The sequence below is a fragment of the Triticum aestivum genome, chromosome 7B (genome assembly GCF_018294505.1).
Source record: "Triticum aestivum cultivar Chinese Spring chromosome 7B, IWGSC CS RefSeq v2.1, whole genome shotgun sequence".
NCBI lineage: Eukaryota > Viridiplantae > Streptophyta > Magnoliopsida > Poales > Poaceae > Triticum > Triticum aestivum.
This window is the reverse complement of record NC_057813.1, coordinates 710,075,083-710,090,234: the sequence shown is the minus strand read 5'-3', so window position 1 is coordinate 710,090,234 and position 15,152 is coordinate 710,075,083. Positions and strand designations below refer to the sequence as shown.

The 15,152-nt window shown below is 40.1% G+C and overlaps 1 protein-coding gene across 1 annotated transcript; it reads left to right on the top strand.

Annotated features, from left to right (window-relative positions):
- Window positions 1-1,747: 1,747 nt before the first annotated feature.
- On the top strand, window positions 1,748-14,827 carry LOC123155529 (isoleucine--tRNA ligase, cytoplasmic). The gene is made up of 27 exons (XM_044573689.1): window positions 1,748-2,349; window positions 2,954-3,019; window positions 3,112-3,255; window positions 4,086-4,282; window positions 4,839-5,001; window positions 5,664-5,777; window positions 6,235-6,332; window positions 6,912-6,990; window positions 7,701-7,859; window positions 8,033-8,122; window positions 8,733-8,866; window positions 9,662-9,821; window positions 9,985-10,068; window positions 10,223-10,435; window positions 10,520-10,645; window positions 10,897-11,034; window positions 11,488-11,591; window positions 12,059-12,122; window positions 12,282-12,370; window positions 12,441-12,582; window positions 12,932-12,995; window positions 13,068-13,135; window positions 13,376-13,498; window positions 13,585-13,650; window positions 14,111-14,216; window positions 14,321-14,412; window positions 14,495-14,827. Exons 1-27 carry the CDS (start codon window positions 1,816-1,818, stop codon window positions 14,594-14,596), a joined length of 3,519 nt encoding a protein of 1,172 aa, XP_044429624.1. The 5' UTR covers window positions 1,748-1,815; the 3' UTR covers window positions 14,597-14,827.
- The last annotated feature ends 325 nt before the right edge of the window (window positions 14,828-15,152 follow it).

The following is a 15,152-nucleotide window of genomic DNA, read 5'->3' as shown; positions in this document are numbered from 1 at the left end:
GCTGCTTTCTTAATATCTGGTTGAGAGCCAGGGATTAGTTTCATGTGCTTTTCTTGGAGCTGCTTTCTTAATATCTTTTTTTTTTCAAGGATGCACCATGGAAAATGTGCACCAGTATCATAGAAGAAGAGCCAAACGGGCTATGCAACGCCTATCGGCATAAAACAAACAACACCATGACAACAATGACAAAACAACTTGTCTAGTCGAACCTCAAAGACACAATGACGAGGATGTAAGATCAATGACCGCGTCACAACCAACACGGGACACCAAAACAGCACAACCCCAACTTCACCTCAAGCTGGGTTAAACGCACCCTCCACGCATAGCGCCTAAGAATCAGCAGGAATCACCCGGACTTGAAGAAGACGTCGTCCATGAGGTGCCTATGACGGCCTACATTGCGCCCCGAGAGGCGAGAGCCCATATGCCCACAACAGTAACCAGCACCGAACGGCATGTTGCCCCAATCCCTAGCCGATGAGGCCACCACCTCCAACTACAACTTTGGTAGTACATGGTTATTCTCACTTACAAGACGACGAAGGAGGTCAACATTTTGTATTGTCAACACCACTTGTACTATTTTGGTAATTTTTAAAATCATGAAATGATTTTCTCAACCATGCCGTTTACAAGGAAAGCAAAACATAATCATGATCTTCTTCTATGGGTAAGTCCCACAGGCTGCTCTGGTAGCTAAGAATGCAACAGATATCTCGATTATTCATGATAATTTTTTACTCGATCAACATTTAATTATTATAGTTCTTTATTAAGACAATTGTGTCGATATAATCTGACCTGATTCGTTTATATCCATGTAAAGACTGCAACATGTCTTAATTCATAATCTTCTAACACTGGAACAAGACGGAGAAAGTTGAAAACCAAGAACACGTGCATTTCAGTTAGTTGAATGAAAACCTGACTACGACATGGAAGACTACCTCGCAGCAGGGTATAAAGATAAAAAAATGATCATGAACTTGGTCTCTTTGCCATTTACGATGCCCATCAGGTCTCTATTGGCAGGGATGCAAGGACGGGCTAGAAGACAATACCATAGCACAACTATAGTATTATCGTTGGCACTACGGCGGCGGTTACTTGGGTGTCAAGCTCCATGCCCAAGTTGAATTGGAACTGAAATTCGATTGCGAACATAAACAAAGAGGAAAATCAAGAAAGTCATCTAAACAAATACTAACGGATGAGACTTGCCTGCGCCCATCCGCCCATCCGTGCTCCTGCGTACTGGCTTGATTTGATTGGAACAAAATAAGGCCCGGGACCACCCCATTAAAATCAGGGGGATAATTAGATTAGGAAGGAAAAAGGAAAATAAAACAGCCGTATGATGAAGTGAGAGCACGGATGGAAGCATGAGAAGGGAGCAGAGAAGCCGGATCCAATACTAACTCAAAGCCTGTGGTCACTTTCCTTAATCGCACGGTAAAAACCGTTAATTTTTTCGTGAGAGATGAAGGAATGGTAGTATGCACGGTAGCACTACAAAAATGTTCCGTGACTTGCACTCCACTCCTCCCGAACGAGGGACCGAATTGAAAAGTTCCCCGGGACGGACGACGGACGACGGCAGGAGGCACGCGCGCGGCACGTGAACCCCACCCCTAAACCCTTCTCCCCCTCTCCGTCCCAACTCCAAAGCGTCCCCCATCTCCCCCTCCCTCCCTCCCGCCGCCGCCACCACCACCGCCGCGTCGCCCCCAAACCCTAGCCCCGCCCGCCCCCGCCCCCGCCCCCGCCCCCGCACTCCCCGCCGGCGCGGAGGCCGCCGCCGCCGCCGCCATGGAGGACGTGTGCGAGGGGAAGGACTTCTCCTTCCCGTTGGAGGAGCAGCGCGTCCTCGAGCTGTGGTCCAAGCTCGACGCCTTCCACGAGCAGCTCCGCCGCACGGAGGGCGGGGAGGAGTTCATCTTCTACGACGGCCCCCCCTTCGCGACCGGCCTCCCGCACTACGGCCACATCCTCGCCGGCACCATCAAGGACGTGGTGACCCGGCACCAGTCGATGCGGGGGCGGCACGTGATGCGGCGCTTCGGGTGGGACTGCCACGGCCTCCCCGTCGAGTTCGAGATCGACAAGCTCCTCGGCATCACCAACCGCCAGCAGGTGCTCGACCTCGGCATCGCCAAGTACAACGAGACCTGCCGCGGCATCGTCACCAAGTACGTCGCCGAGTGGGAGGCCGTCGTCACGCGCACCGGCCGGTGGATCGACTTCAAGGCCGACTACAAGACCATGGACATCAACTTCATGGAGACCGTCTGGTGGGTCTTCGGCCAGCTCTGGGACAAGGACCTCGTCTACAAGGGCTTCAAGGTAGAGCCTCGCTCACTGAATCTGTGCTTCCTTTGCCTAATTCCGAGTCCAGACTTCTAGAGCGTGGTATGGACAAGCTTACGCTCCATGGAAATGGAAATTTCTTATGTTCAGAACTGTGCAACCGCATCTAATTGTCTGATTTGCTTTCAATTTGGGGATATCTATGTCTGAAATTGGAATCACACTGCAACCGTCAACTGTTATGAATGACATTGCAATCTCTGTTATGTGTCAGTAAGAAGATTAAGTAGCCAATGTCTAGAAATGGTGGACAAAAGCTGCTTCTTATTTCACAGCTAATGCTGTTCCTGTTCTGATGACTGGTGAGTTGGGGGTTGTGTGTGTTTGTGGCCTTTGGGGCGGGGTTGCCACTTGCCACTAACAAATTAAATTGTGCATTGATTCGAATGTATTTGTTGCGTTGAAATTCCCTCTTATGGGAAGCAAGTGTTGTTTCTGTAGAACTTGCCTCCCTATTCTTTCCAAAAGAAGAAAAATGGAAGGCACACATAGTGTTGGTGATTATAGCCTTTTCTTCCTTAATTGGTTGTAAGGAATCCCTTGAAATTCAAATCGTCCTGAACTCTTGTTCTTGTTCCAGGTGATGCCTTACAGCACAGGTTGCAAAACTGCACTATCAAACTTCGAGGCAGGCCTGGACTATAGGGTGAGTAATTGATCAACTTTGTTCCTGGTTTAGCTCATACTCCTAGTCTGTTGTTGCAGCTTGTAGTAACCATCTCTTTAATCATGTCATAGACCGTCCCAGACCCAGCAGTGATGGTGTCTTTCCCTGTTGTTGGTGATGCGGACAATGCAGCTCTCGTTGCATGGACTACAACACCTTGGACACTCCCAAGCAACCTAGCATTGTGTGTCAATGCCAATCTTGTGTATGCCAAGGTTAGCACTCCTCTGTTTTTCTGGGTATTTTTTGTTCATATTTGTAATGCTACCGACTGTTGTTGAGTTTCCTGACTGTTAACAGTAGTCCACACTTGAAAACCTCGTTGCAAGGAGCAGAGCTGTACCGAAAACAAATTAGAAAATGCAACGAAAAACTGAAGATACCGAGAAATTTTCTAACTCAAACAACCTCAAGCTATTAACCTTGGATGTTTATCTAAAGTACGGCATAATGCAAGGCTAACATGAGCTTGTCAATCAGCTGCTTTCATTTTTTTTTGATGAATCAGCTGCTTTCATATTATGTAATGTATGGTAGATTACAAGTATTCACTTTATCTTATTCTTAAATTACTATGCCTTGTTCTCTGTCTCTGCAATGCTCTTGCATGTGCAATGCATGCTATTAGTGTCTTTATATAGTGGATACCTGGATATTGCCGCAACTTCCAAAAACAAAATTCTCCTTGCCAATTCTTGCTAATGCCTCATGTATCACAGTACCATTGTTGAGAAGCATATACCTTCCAGCAATGCCAATTGCACATTTTCCTAATGTTCGTACACAAAGGCTATTTAACTCTTCTTAATTGAGTTATGTTGTAACAGTGATATTGATATAATTAATCTCCTTTTGTGATAACTGTATCTAGTTTGCTGCAAATGAAAGGCATATTTGTCATACCGCCTGTCTATTTTGCTCCATGTGACCATGCATGCAGATCACTTTTAAGTCATTGTGCACAAGAGAGTTCTGTTTTTGAGGCTCTTCTCTACTTGCGCTATGCTTTTTGTTTCTGTTTTGAGGATGCATACTGTGTTGCCAGGTTAAGGACAAGTCAAATGGAACAGTATACATCGTTGCAGAAAGTAGGCTCGGGCAGTTGCCAGTTAAAGCCAAAGCTTCTGGAAAGAAACAAGCACCTTCTAAGGGAAGCAATGCTGAAGCTGTCCAGGGTGGTTTGGATACTGAATCATATGAATTATTGGCGAAGATTCCTGGCTCAAGCCTAGTAGGCCTAAAGTGAGTTATCTTCTATTTCTGTCTTAGCCATGGGATTTGTTTATCAGTAATATAAGGAAAGTACTTTTACATTATCGCTTTTTATACCTGGAGGTATTCGTAACTACTACCTCCGTTCTAAATTATAAGATGTTCTAACTTTTTTCTGAATCGGATGTATATAGACGCGTTTTAGTGTGTTTGTTCACTCATTTCAGTCCGTAGTAGTCCATATTGAAATATCCAAAACATCTTATAATTCGGAATGGAGATAATACTTAACAATGTTCCTTAGGTAGTCACATGTTGTTCCTGTCAGACTTCAGTGCTAATATTTGGCAGAGCTAAACAATCCACACCACTTTATTTTTGGATTTTCAAGTTTAATCTTTAGAAATTTCTTCTTTTTGATATATGGGTTTGGTTGACTAGTCCACAGATACATTGTGTTTAACGTTCAGTCTATTAGGAATTTTGCAACTGGTCGACAAATTCCCGTTCTATTGTCACCTATCAAGAATTTCATAGCCTTTCTAGAGATTTTCTATGTCTTTACTGTGGTTTTCTCTTGTCGCAGATACACTCCTCTGTTTGATTTTTTCTTGGAGCTTCAAGACACTGCCTTTAGGGTGATTGCCGATAACTATGTGACTGATGATAGTGGAACCGGTGTTGTCCATTGTGCTCCTGCATTTGGTGAAGATGATCATCGCGTTTGCCTTAGTGCTGGAATTATTGAGGTTGGAATAGTTCTCTGATATTATTTGAGTATTTTGTAATTAACATGCTGTGTTGCTAAGGCCTTGGGGGCTGAGAGAAAATAGTAGACCATGTGAACTGCTCCGTCCGTTCACTATTTATTATGAGGCGTTCTAACTTTTTTCTGAATCGGATATATATCGACACTTCTTAGTGTGTTTGTTCATTCATTTCAGTCCGTATGTAGTCCATATTAAATTATCCAAAACATCTTATAATAGTGAACGGATGGAGTACTTGTTTTGTATGCCAAAATTATTGGGTAGTGTATAATAATGCAATATTTCTCAATGTCCATAGTTTGTCTTGAAGAACATTGTTATGTGTTCTCCCAAGCATTTAATAGTGTTATCTGATTCATCTATCTTATTCTTCTATGCTGTGCCCCCACTGTTTATTGCATGCCTTCTACCATGTAGTTTTGCAGCCTGTTATGCCTAGTTAACGAACTTTTCAAGGGGCTGCCTTTTAACGCTTGTACTATTTGTTTGATCAATGTAGTTTTCTAGATTGCAATGTCATGTGTTGCTTTTTTAACCAAAAGCAATCAAAGTTGCATGCATCTTTCACATCTAATCTATTGCGATCAGGACTTGCTTGAATGTTCTTTGTTTTCTGTCTGATGTTGTCTGCTTCCGTCCAGGCTAGTGGACTTGTTGTCGCTGTTGATGATGATGGTCACTTCATTGAGAAGATATCTCAGTTCAAAGGGCGACATGTCAAAGAGGCTGACAAGGATATCATCAATGCTGTTAAGGTAAGTTGTTTTTCTAGTGTTCAATGGCATCTTAGCTGTTAATAACACATGTGCATTTAGTTGCTTGCTCAGCATTACTGGTAACTACCATACAGATTTTGGAGTTGGGTTCTAATCTAGTTGCACAAGACATTAATAATCATTATAAAGTTTTGGACAGTAGTATTTTACAATCTTATAAGCTTGTGCATACTTCTTGATGTATTATCATATTTCTCATTGGGATAACCTTCCAAGAGATCCAAGCAAAAGGAAATCAGGTGCATAGCATGAGCATCTCAACCTATGGTAGTGTACGCTGTAGACCGCAGGCATGAGCGTGCTTTACTTTGTCAACATATTTTGTCTTGTTATTTTAGATTAATACTGTGCATTGTTTTGAAGGCACCTCAGTAAAGTTTATTGCATAAGTTGGATAGTTTATATTGGCCCTAGAATTGATAATCTACATGAACAGGATAAAGGAAGACTTGTTAGCAAAGGGAGCATTGAGCACTCTTATCCGTATTGTTGGCGCTCGGGCACTCCTCTTATTTACCGGGCTGTTCCAAGCTGGTAAACATCTTCTATTACTACTGTGCAAATTATTTTGTCTATGTGCTGACTGGCGATAACTTCTGTTGTACATGAGCTAACACACCACAAGAAACACATGCTATTTGGGGCGGGACATTCTTTTATTTTGTCTTAGAATTCAGATTGTTATAGGGGAACTCACCTCAAATGTGTGTATATATGAGCCTATATTTGCTACAAATCATCGGTTGTTTTTTTAAGTTTCTTCCGTGAGATGTGAATAAATTTGATTGTGATCTGACTAAATTTATTTCCCTCTATATGTGAATTCCACAATGCGCACATTCATTGTTTTGCCTGCTTTTGAGTTAGCAACTAAGGCTTTGTCTTTCCTAATTCTAAAGTACACCTGATACCTGAATCCATTTTTACGTTCTTCTTACCACATGGAGCAATCCCTTTATGAAATCTGACTTCATCATTACATGATATGCTTTCTGTTGAATCTTCTGTGTTCACCTTTTGTTAGCTGTGTTCCTCCGCTTTTACGTCCATCACAGTTTCCCAATTGCATTACTTATATTTATTGAGTATAGGTTTGATAGAGATTTTCTGTAGGTTTATCAAGGTTGAAAAGATCAGGGATCAGTTACTAGAATGCAACAAGGAGACCTACTGGGTTCCAGATTATGTCAAGGTGTGTTACCATTTCTAGCTGTGACAGTGCTGTCAGGTTACGGAGACGTCGTATGGATGTACCCTTCTTAGCCACTTGATCATGTATACTAACATACATATGGAATGACCGCTAAATCTGACACTTTCCACCAATTTGCTTAAATATCCTTATTCATTTGGATATGTACCTGCAGCTCTCTTGGTTGTTCCATCAATGTACGCATTGTCGCTATAACAATTTCTATTCCCTACCCTGTTTCCAGTGTCAAGAGTTTGAACTAAAATTTTGGAAGTGATGTGACTTCTGAAATTTATGTCATTTGGTTGCACTAAAAAAGTGTCAAGAGTTTGATGCCAGTCCCTGTTTCCAGTATTTGCACTAAATATTTGTATACAATTTAGTTGAATGTTATGAAACTGCTTGGAGAAGGGGAGCCTTGGCGCAGTGGTAAAGCTGCTGCCTTGTGACCATGAGGTCACGGGTTCAAGTCCTGGAAACAGCCTCTTACAGAAATGTAGGGAAAGGCTGCGTACTATAGACCCAAAGTGGTCGGACCCTTCCCCGACCCTGCGCAAGCGGGAGCTACATGCACCGGGCTGCCCTTTTTATGAAACTGCTTGGAGAGGCCAATTTGGTTGAAAGGTCATGCTAATAGTTATGAAAGGTGAAAGATGATGTGGTACAGTATGTTTGACCAATAATTCTTTGCTAACAATGAATGTGTGCAGGAAAAGAGATTCCATAACTGGCTAGAAGGTGCTAGGGACTGGGCTGTTAGCAGAAGTAGATTCTGGGGTACTCCACTTCCAGTGTGGATCAGCCAAGATGGTGAAGAAATTGTAGTTATGGATTCCATTGAGAAACTTGAAAGATTATCTGGCGTCAAGGTTAATATCTCTACTGTGCAAGATAGATTTCATTCTATTTTAATTGATTTCAAATATTTGTTTGTGCTATTTGTGGCTGGATATAATATTCTTTTGATTTCATTCTATTTTAATTGAAAAATTGAAACAATAGCGAACTTCCTGGAAGCATTCTTATTTTTGTGTGTGCTCAGGTTAATGATCTTCACCGCCACCATGTTGATGATATTACAATTCCTTCTAGCAGAGGACCAGAGTTTGGGGTTCTCAAGCGCGTTGAGGATGTAAGTTCATTTCGACCCACAATTAGATGCCTTACCCTCACTTGTCCAGTACATATTCTTTTATATTGACGCATGGTACCTTTTTCCTACCTTCTGATCGTATACATTTATGTTGTACTCCTACTTTGTTCTATCTGTTTCAGTAGAAACTTCGTCGAACTCCGTCCTTACTAATATAATTAAGAAATAGAGGCTTAGGAGGAAGTATAAGGGAGGCTGGATTTGTAGGGAAAAGGGAATGCGACAAAGGTGGATCATGGATAGTAGATTTAAGGTCATCTAGATGCTAATTAATATTTCTGTAATCTATAATATGGGTTTGAAAATAAATCGTATATGTCAGTCAAGTAATGGAATTGCCTTCTTAGACTTGATTAAGTAATATCTTTGGAATGTCTATGTGAGAACCCCACACATTTTACAGATTTTATTTTATTATTGTTGCTAAATATTCTATTGCATTTCTTAAGATTATTTTCTATTGCTGCTTATTCATTCCAAGATTATGAGTTTACTTGTCAACTGTCATATATGTGTGAATGTTTGGGACTGCATATCAATGTATTCATATTTACTGGTTCTCATTCAGCAACGGTTGTGATGTCTTCAGGTTTTTGACTGCTGGTTTGAGAGTGGGTCCATGCCATATGCCTACATTCATTATCCATTTGAGAATCGTGAACTATTTGAGAAGAATTTCCCTGGCAACTTTGTGGCTGAGGGCTTGGACCAAACACGTGGATGGTTCGCTACTCCCTTCAGAATCTTTGATTTACAGTTATTGTTACCATGTTCTTGCCAATGAATACGATTTTTAAGGGCCTTTGCTATTCATTCCAGTCCTTACGTTCACCACTCATGTGATCAAAATCTTGTTTGGCATCAAAACAACATGGAATATTCAGATTAATTTGGCAAAGATAAAATTTCAAGACCAGCCCAAAATATGCACAGCATAGCAATACCTAGGCCCCCAAACTAACAAAATACGCAGCACCACAAAAAAAGAGCTAAATATCGTGGCTAGTTCTTTACAATACTTGGCTTAAAATCCTGATATTCTGCGCAGAAGAGAGAGCTGTTATTCCAAAAATAAGACTGTAACTGTAAGATCAACATGAATTATGTCTATTGGCATCATCTAGGATACCCTTTTTTTTCCTCTTTGGTCAATCGCCTTTTGGCATCCTTTTTTTTTGGGGGAAAAATTCAGTACTTGTTATTTCATGTTGTACTTGGTGAATTTGTAACAATAATCTGGCTTCACTTATCAAATACTGCCGTGCTCTTACAGTTGTCACTTGTCACTACCTTTTCTTTTTGAGGTTTTGATGGGCAAAATGAATGAGTACACAGTTCCTTATACTTATTAATGGCAGAAACTTCATTTCCATTGGTCTAAAATGCATATTAATATGTTACTTTAAATATGCACTTATAAGGGTAAGTCTCAAATTAATTGAGTAGTATATTTTTCTTCATGTGCTACTCATTCATGTTACCATCTCACCTCATTCATGTTTTGACTTCATCCTGCAGGTTTTATACTTTGATGGTGTTATCAACGGCATTATTTGGGAAGCCTGCTTTTAAGAATCTTATATGCAATGGTCTTGTTTTGGCAGAGGATGGGAAGAAAATGAGCAAGAGTAAACAGAATTACCCTTCACCTATGGAAGTCATTGATGAATACGGAGCGGTAAGTGGTGTCTATTTGAAAGTCCATGGTTGCTGCTCAGTTTTCACTTATATAACTGATGCTTTAGTGTGTACAGTATCACTGTTTTGTCTGAACCTACATGCATTTGGAGCTCTCAAGGCTTGTGATTGTGTAATTTGTCTGAGTTATTTCCTTTTTGCAGGATGCTTTAAGACTGTATTTGGTGAATTCTCCAGTTGTACGTGCGGAGTCTCTACGATTTAAAAGGATTGGTGTTTTTGGTGTTGTAAGTGTCTTTTCAACATGTTAGGCTCCATTATATTAATATATGTTCAGGCTACTGGTCTGCATGTAGATTATGTCAATTATCGTATCCTCCAGTTATATGGTTTCTTTATGAAGAGTACATTTTCTCGCTTAACATATTTTGATTTTGTCAGGTGAAAGATGTCTTCCTCCCATGGTATAATGCTTATAGATTTCTTGTCCAAAATGCAAAGAGGCTTGAAGTTGAGGGTTTGACAGCATTTTCTCCAATTGATCAAGCTTCACTTCGGAAGTCATCCAATGTATTAGATCACTGGATACATTCTGCAACTGAAAGTCTGGTTAGCTTTGTTCATCAGGAGATGGATGCATATCGGCTTTACACGGTAGTTTTTTCTGGATATTTTACTTGGTCATGTTTTCATCTTCCCATGCTATGGCCAAATTTGATAGCTAGTTTATCCCTTCAGGTTGTGCCATATTTGGTAAAATACATTGACAATCTTACCAATATATATGTGCGCTTCAACCGCAAACGGTTAAAAGGACGTACTGGAGAAGAAGACTGCAAAATTTCTCTTTCAACTCTCTACCATGTAAGTAAATATCTAGCAATATACAGTTTGGACTGTTTTTTGATAGACTATTGCAAATTGTTGACGCAGTGGTGGAATTTTAATCCTTCAGTGCCGTATTCATATATTAAAACCTCTTAAGGTGTTCTACTGACTAGTCTGCAGATGGTGTTCTGATGATTTTGTTCCTGCTGATTACTGCTAATGCAAAATGCACCTTTTGTTGTTTTTCTCTACGGTTCTCTAAGGCATCTTAACCATGAATTATGTAGGCACTTGTAACAACTTGTGTGGCGATGGCTCCATTTACGCCCTTCTTTACTGAAGTTCTTTACCAAAATCTGCGGAAAGCGTCAAGTAAATCAGAGCAGAGCATTCATTTTTGCAGTTTCCCTTCCACAACTGGGGAGGTAAAATTTTCTCACCAAACAGTCTTCACTCTTTCCAACTCTTTTTACGCTGCACATAGTTTCCTTCTATATTTTTCACTATATAAGGTGAACACAAGGACCAAAGAAGCTATAAAGCTTTATTTACCCACATCACCCTCTAATGCTCTCTCTCTCACTGTCCTACAACATGCATAGATGTCTCAACAACTCTCTCGTCATCTCTCCCTCTCTCTCTCTCTCTCTCTCTCTCATTTGCACACTGAAATGTCCCAAGCTCTATTCATTGCATGCACAGCTCATATCGTAATTAAAGGGTACTGGGGTACTTCTGCCCTCTGCCGTGCGTACTTTGGAGGGTTCTTATTCTATGTGCTCTACCAAAATATGCCCTATAACTAGAAATGGGGAAAGTACTTTGTTTTCTTATATGTTACTTAAGCTCATTTTCTGTTTGTTTCCCCACATGATCAGAGAGATGAGCGTGTTGAGCGAAGTGTAACTAGGATGATGACCATCATTGATCTTGCGCGCAATATTCGGGAACGGCACAGCAAAGCTCTCAAAACGCCACTGAAGTAGGTCTTGACTCCATTTGCATGATTTAATTTTCTGTAACTGTTTTTATGTAGGGACATTTAGGTTAGGTTGTTGTCATTGTATTATGCCATCTGTATTTTCCTGCAGATTGCTGCAATGTAATGATAAAAGATAATTTCAAGGATTTTTTTTCCTTGTGTGCATATTTTGGTATTAGCTTTTCGTCTTCTCAACAATACAAGTCTGTATTCTTTTTGGATGTGGTAGTTGTCATAGCATGTTGAGTTTTAGTTGTATTTTTTGAATTCCCTTGTATTTCCAAGCCGAAGAATACCTGTGGTAGTTGTCATAGCATTGGTACAGTTATATAGCAACTCGAAGAATAGTGTATGTGTCAATATCAGATGGTCCAAGTTGCAATTCAGTTTATTATTCAACATGTATTCTAAAAAACATGTTCTGTTTGGCATCATACTATCGTTGCTTAACCAATTTAAAATCTCAGGGAGATGGTGGTTGTTCACCCTGACAGTGAATTTCTTGAAGACATCACTGGAAAACTGAAAGAGGTTTGTTCATAAAGCCAAAACTCAGAGATATACCTGTAATCTTTTTTGTTCTGAAATTATGTAACTGCCTTAAATACTTGCTTAGTTTTCATTACGTGTAGTCTTTCTTTGCTCAGTGTTAGTGTTTAGTGCTGAAACAATATACTTTCTACTGTGTAGTATGTCATGGAGGAGATGAATGTTAAGACTGTGACTCCATGTAATGATCCCATGAAGTATGCTTCTCTGCGGGCAGAACCCAATTTTAGGTATGTATTCCTAAATGCACGAGAATTGTTGCCATTTTTACGCATTGCTCAGTACCTTTTGTTTTCTCAGTGTGCTAGGTAAAAGACTAGGAAAGGACATGGGCAAAGTATCAAATGAAGTGAAGAAAATGACCCAGGAGCAAATCTTATCCTTTGAGCAAAGCGGAAAGATTTCGTTCCTTGGTCATTGCCTGACGCTAGACGATATTAAGGTAATATTACATGCTTCAGTCTCTGGTCATCATTTTTAAGACGTGATTTATTCCTAGCAGATATGGGAATTGAAAAGTTTCAGTTTATCTCAAGAAGATACATCTGTGATATTGTGTAGTTAAATTTTCCTCAAACTTGTGTTAGTTGATTTTTGTATTCAGTAAGATGTGAAATAAGATTCCTAATTACTTGAATGCCTGGATAATACATGGCGTTCCTTCCTAATTATCATAAGCTCATGAGTCATGACCCTTCATGAAGTTAAAGTTTAGTTTTGGCGCTGAACCCACTGCATCGCTTTTCACCATGTCTTTGAAATTTACCTGCTTAACTTTGTATCTTTATTAGGTGGTCCGACAGTTCAAGCGTCCTGTGGATGTATCAGAGAAGGAAATTGATGCCGCGGGAGATGGTACGCCATAAATATGTCACTTCATTCTAATAGTTTTGTTATTATGGATAACATCAATATCTTGTTTTATAGGTGATGTGTTGGTCATTTTGGATCTCAGAGCCGATCAATCATTGATCGAAGCTGGGGTGGCTCGAGAGGTAGTCTTTTTTTCTCCTTTGTATAGGATTGGTGCTCTTGGGTTTGTGTTTCACACAGATTGTGTTGGTCTTTGGTTAATTTACAATAGACGTTTGTGTCTGCTATCACATAGGTTCATTTTCTCGATGCCTGAAAATTCAATAATTTTGTCTGACACACATCATGCTGGAAATTCACTAGTTTTGTTTTGATGAACAGTCAACAGTCTGGTCTCCTAATTCATGAGCAACCCTTTTCAGGTTGTAAACAGAATCCAGAAATTACGGAAGACTGCTCAGCTTGAACCTACAGACTTAATTGATGTGTACTATGAGTCTGTAGACAAGAACAGCAATACACTTGAACAAATTTTGCAGTCACAGGTCTGTTGAATTGTTTCAGATAAAGTTTCTTGTTTCAGAGTCTGGAACATTTTTTTTACGAAAGCTATTATTATTATTGTGTGCAGGATCAGTATATTAGGGACGTGCTTGGTAATTCACTAGTTCCAAAGGCAGCGGCAACATCAGATATGGTGAGCTTGGATTTTCAACCTTTAAAACCTATATCAGTCATCATCAGATCAATTTAAATTGCACATCCTAGTAAACCACTTAAAATTTTTAATACGTTTACTCATAGTTTTTTTTGTTGAAGTATCTCAATAGTTTACTGTACACTGGAGGTATATACTTTCTTCTTTAGCAGACTCTGGTAATTGGACTAATTAAAAATTTGGTTTCACATCATAATAAACACCAAAGTTGACCAGAGGTTGGATTGTTGACCAACATTGAGAGCATAAGCAGCTGGGCCGTGTTTGTGCTGTTACGTTTTTGATCCTATCATGTAGTCGGTTTACATTGTCATTGGTTATCATTTATTTTGTATACATCGTACAAACTGGCTTGCTGAAAATAGTAAGCACCATGGTGCTGTAGTAATTTGAAATGGCTGTAACGCTTTCCATTGCAATGTCATTGTGGGGTTTGCAGGTTGTCATCTGCGAGGAGTCTCATACTGTACATGACATGTCATTTGTCATCTACATTGCAAGATGCATGCCTGTGCTCGCAGCTGATCTCCTTTCCTACGCCTCAGGTAATTAAATACCCCTGTTTCTTTTCAAGGGGGCAGTTCCAAAGCAGCCATGCATTGTCCGAGAAATCATGTGAATGATGTATGTGTGACTTTGAATGGAACAGGCAACAGTAACCACGTTGAGGCGTTGAGAGTGTATTTGCTGTCAAGGTCCATTTCCAGATTGAAGAACGAATTCCAGACTGGAAATGGCAAGGTAGGGAATCTACAGCGCTGTAACGATGTTCATGATGTGTATCCTTTGACTCTTATTATATGTTTTGACTTTGTTCTTGCAGATTACGGTCAAGTGCATCGAAGGCTATCCCCCAATTGATCTGCTGCTAGGGAAGCATGTTTTCCTTGGCGCTGGCGATTTTTACCAGGCTAATCGCTCCTGATTCTTGTCTCTGAGCATCCCAGTTTTGAGTAGTTTTTGTCATTTTCAACTGCAATTCGTTCTAATCTGGCTGATTATATTTGTCCCTCTCAAAAAGCGATGTATTTCTTAAAATGTGCTGCCAAGGATCGAAGGGAAATGGAATTGTCAAGTGTGTATTCAAAGACTCATGTGTATGAAGTATTACAGTGTGCTCGTGTTTTTACACATTGCAAATAGCAGCTTGCCACAAGTACTGCGCTTTGTGTGTACTTAAATTCAGTGGGCTGATGTTGAGTTCTAAAGTCCAACTTCTTGAATTTTGACCAAGTTTATAGAGGAAAATTATCATTGTAGATAATAACAATTTTATTTATATTTTATATTTAGTTTTGTAGATTATACTATATTTTAATACAAACTTGGGCAAGCATAAAAACATTTGATTTTTAAACAAATCAATACACCTTGTATTTTAAAAGAGGGAGCAGATAATAAGGCCAAATTCATCAACAAGCAATGTACAGTAGATTGCCAACAATATAGTTTTGGCGGCTGGCTTTACATTCTTTGCCGGC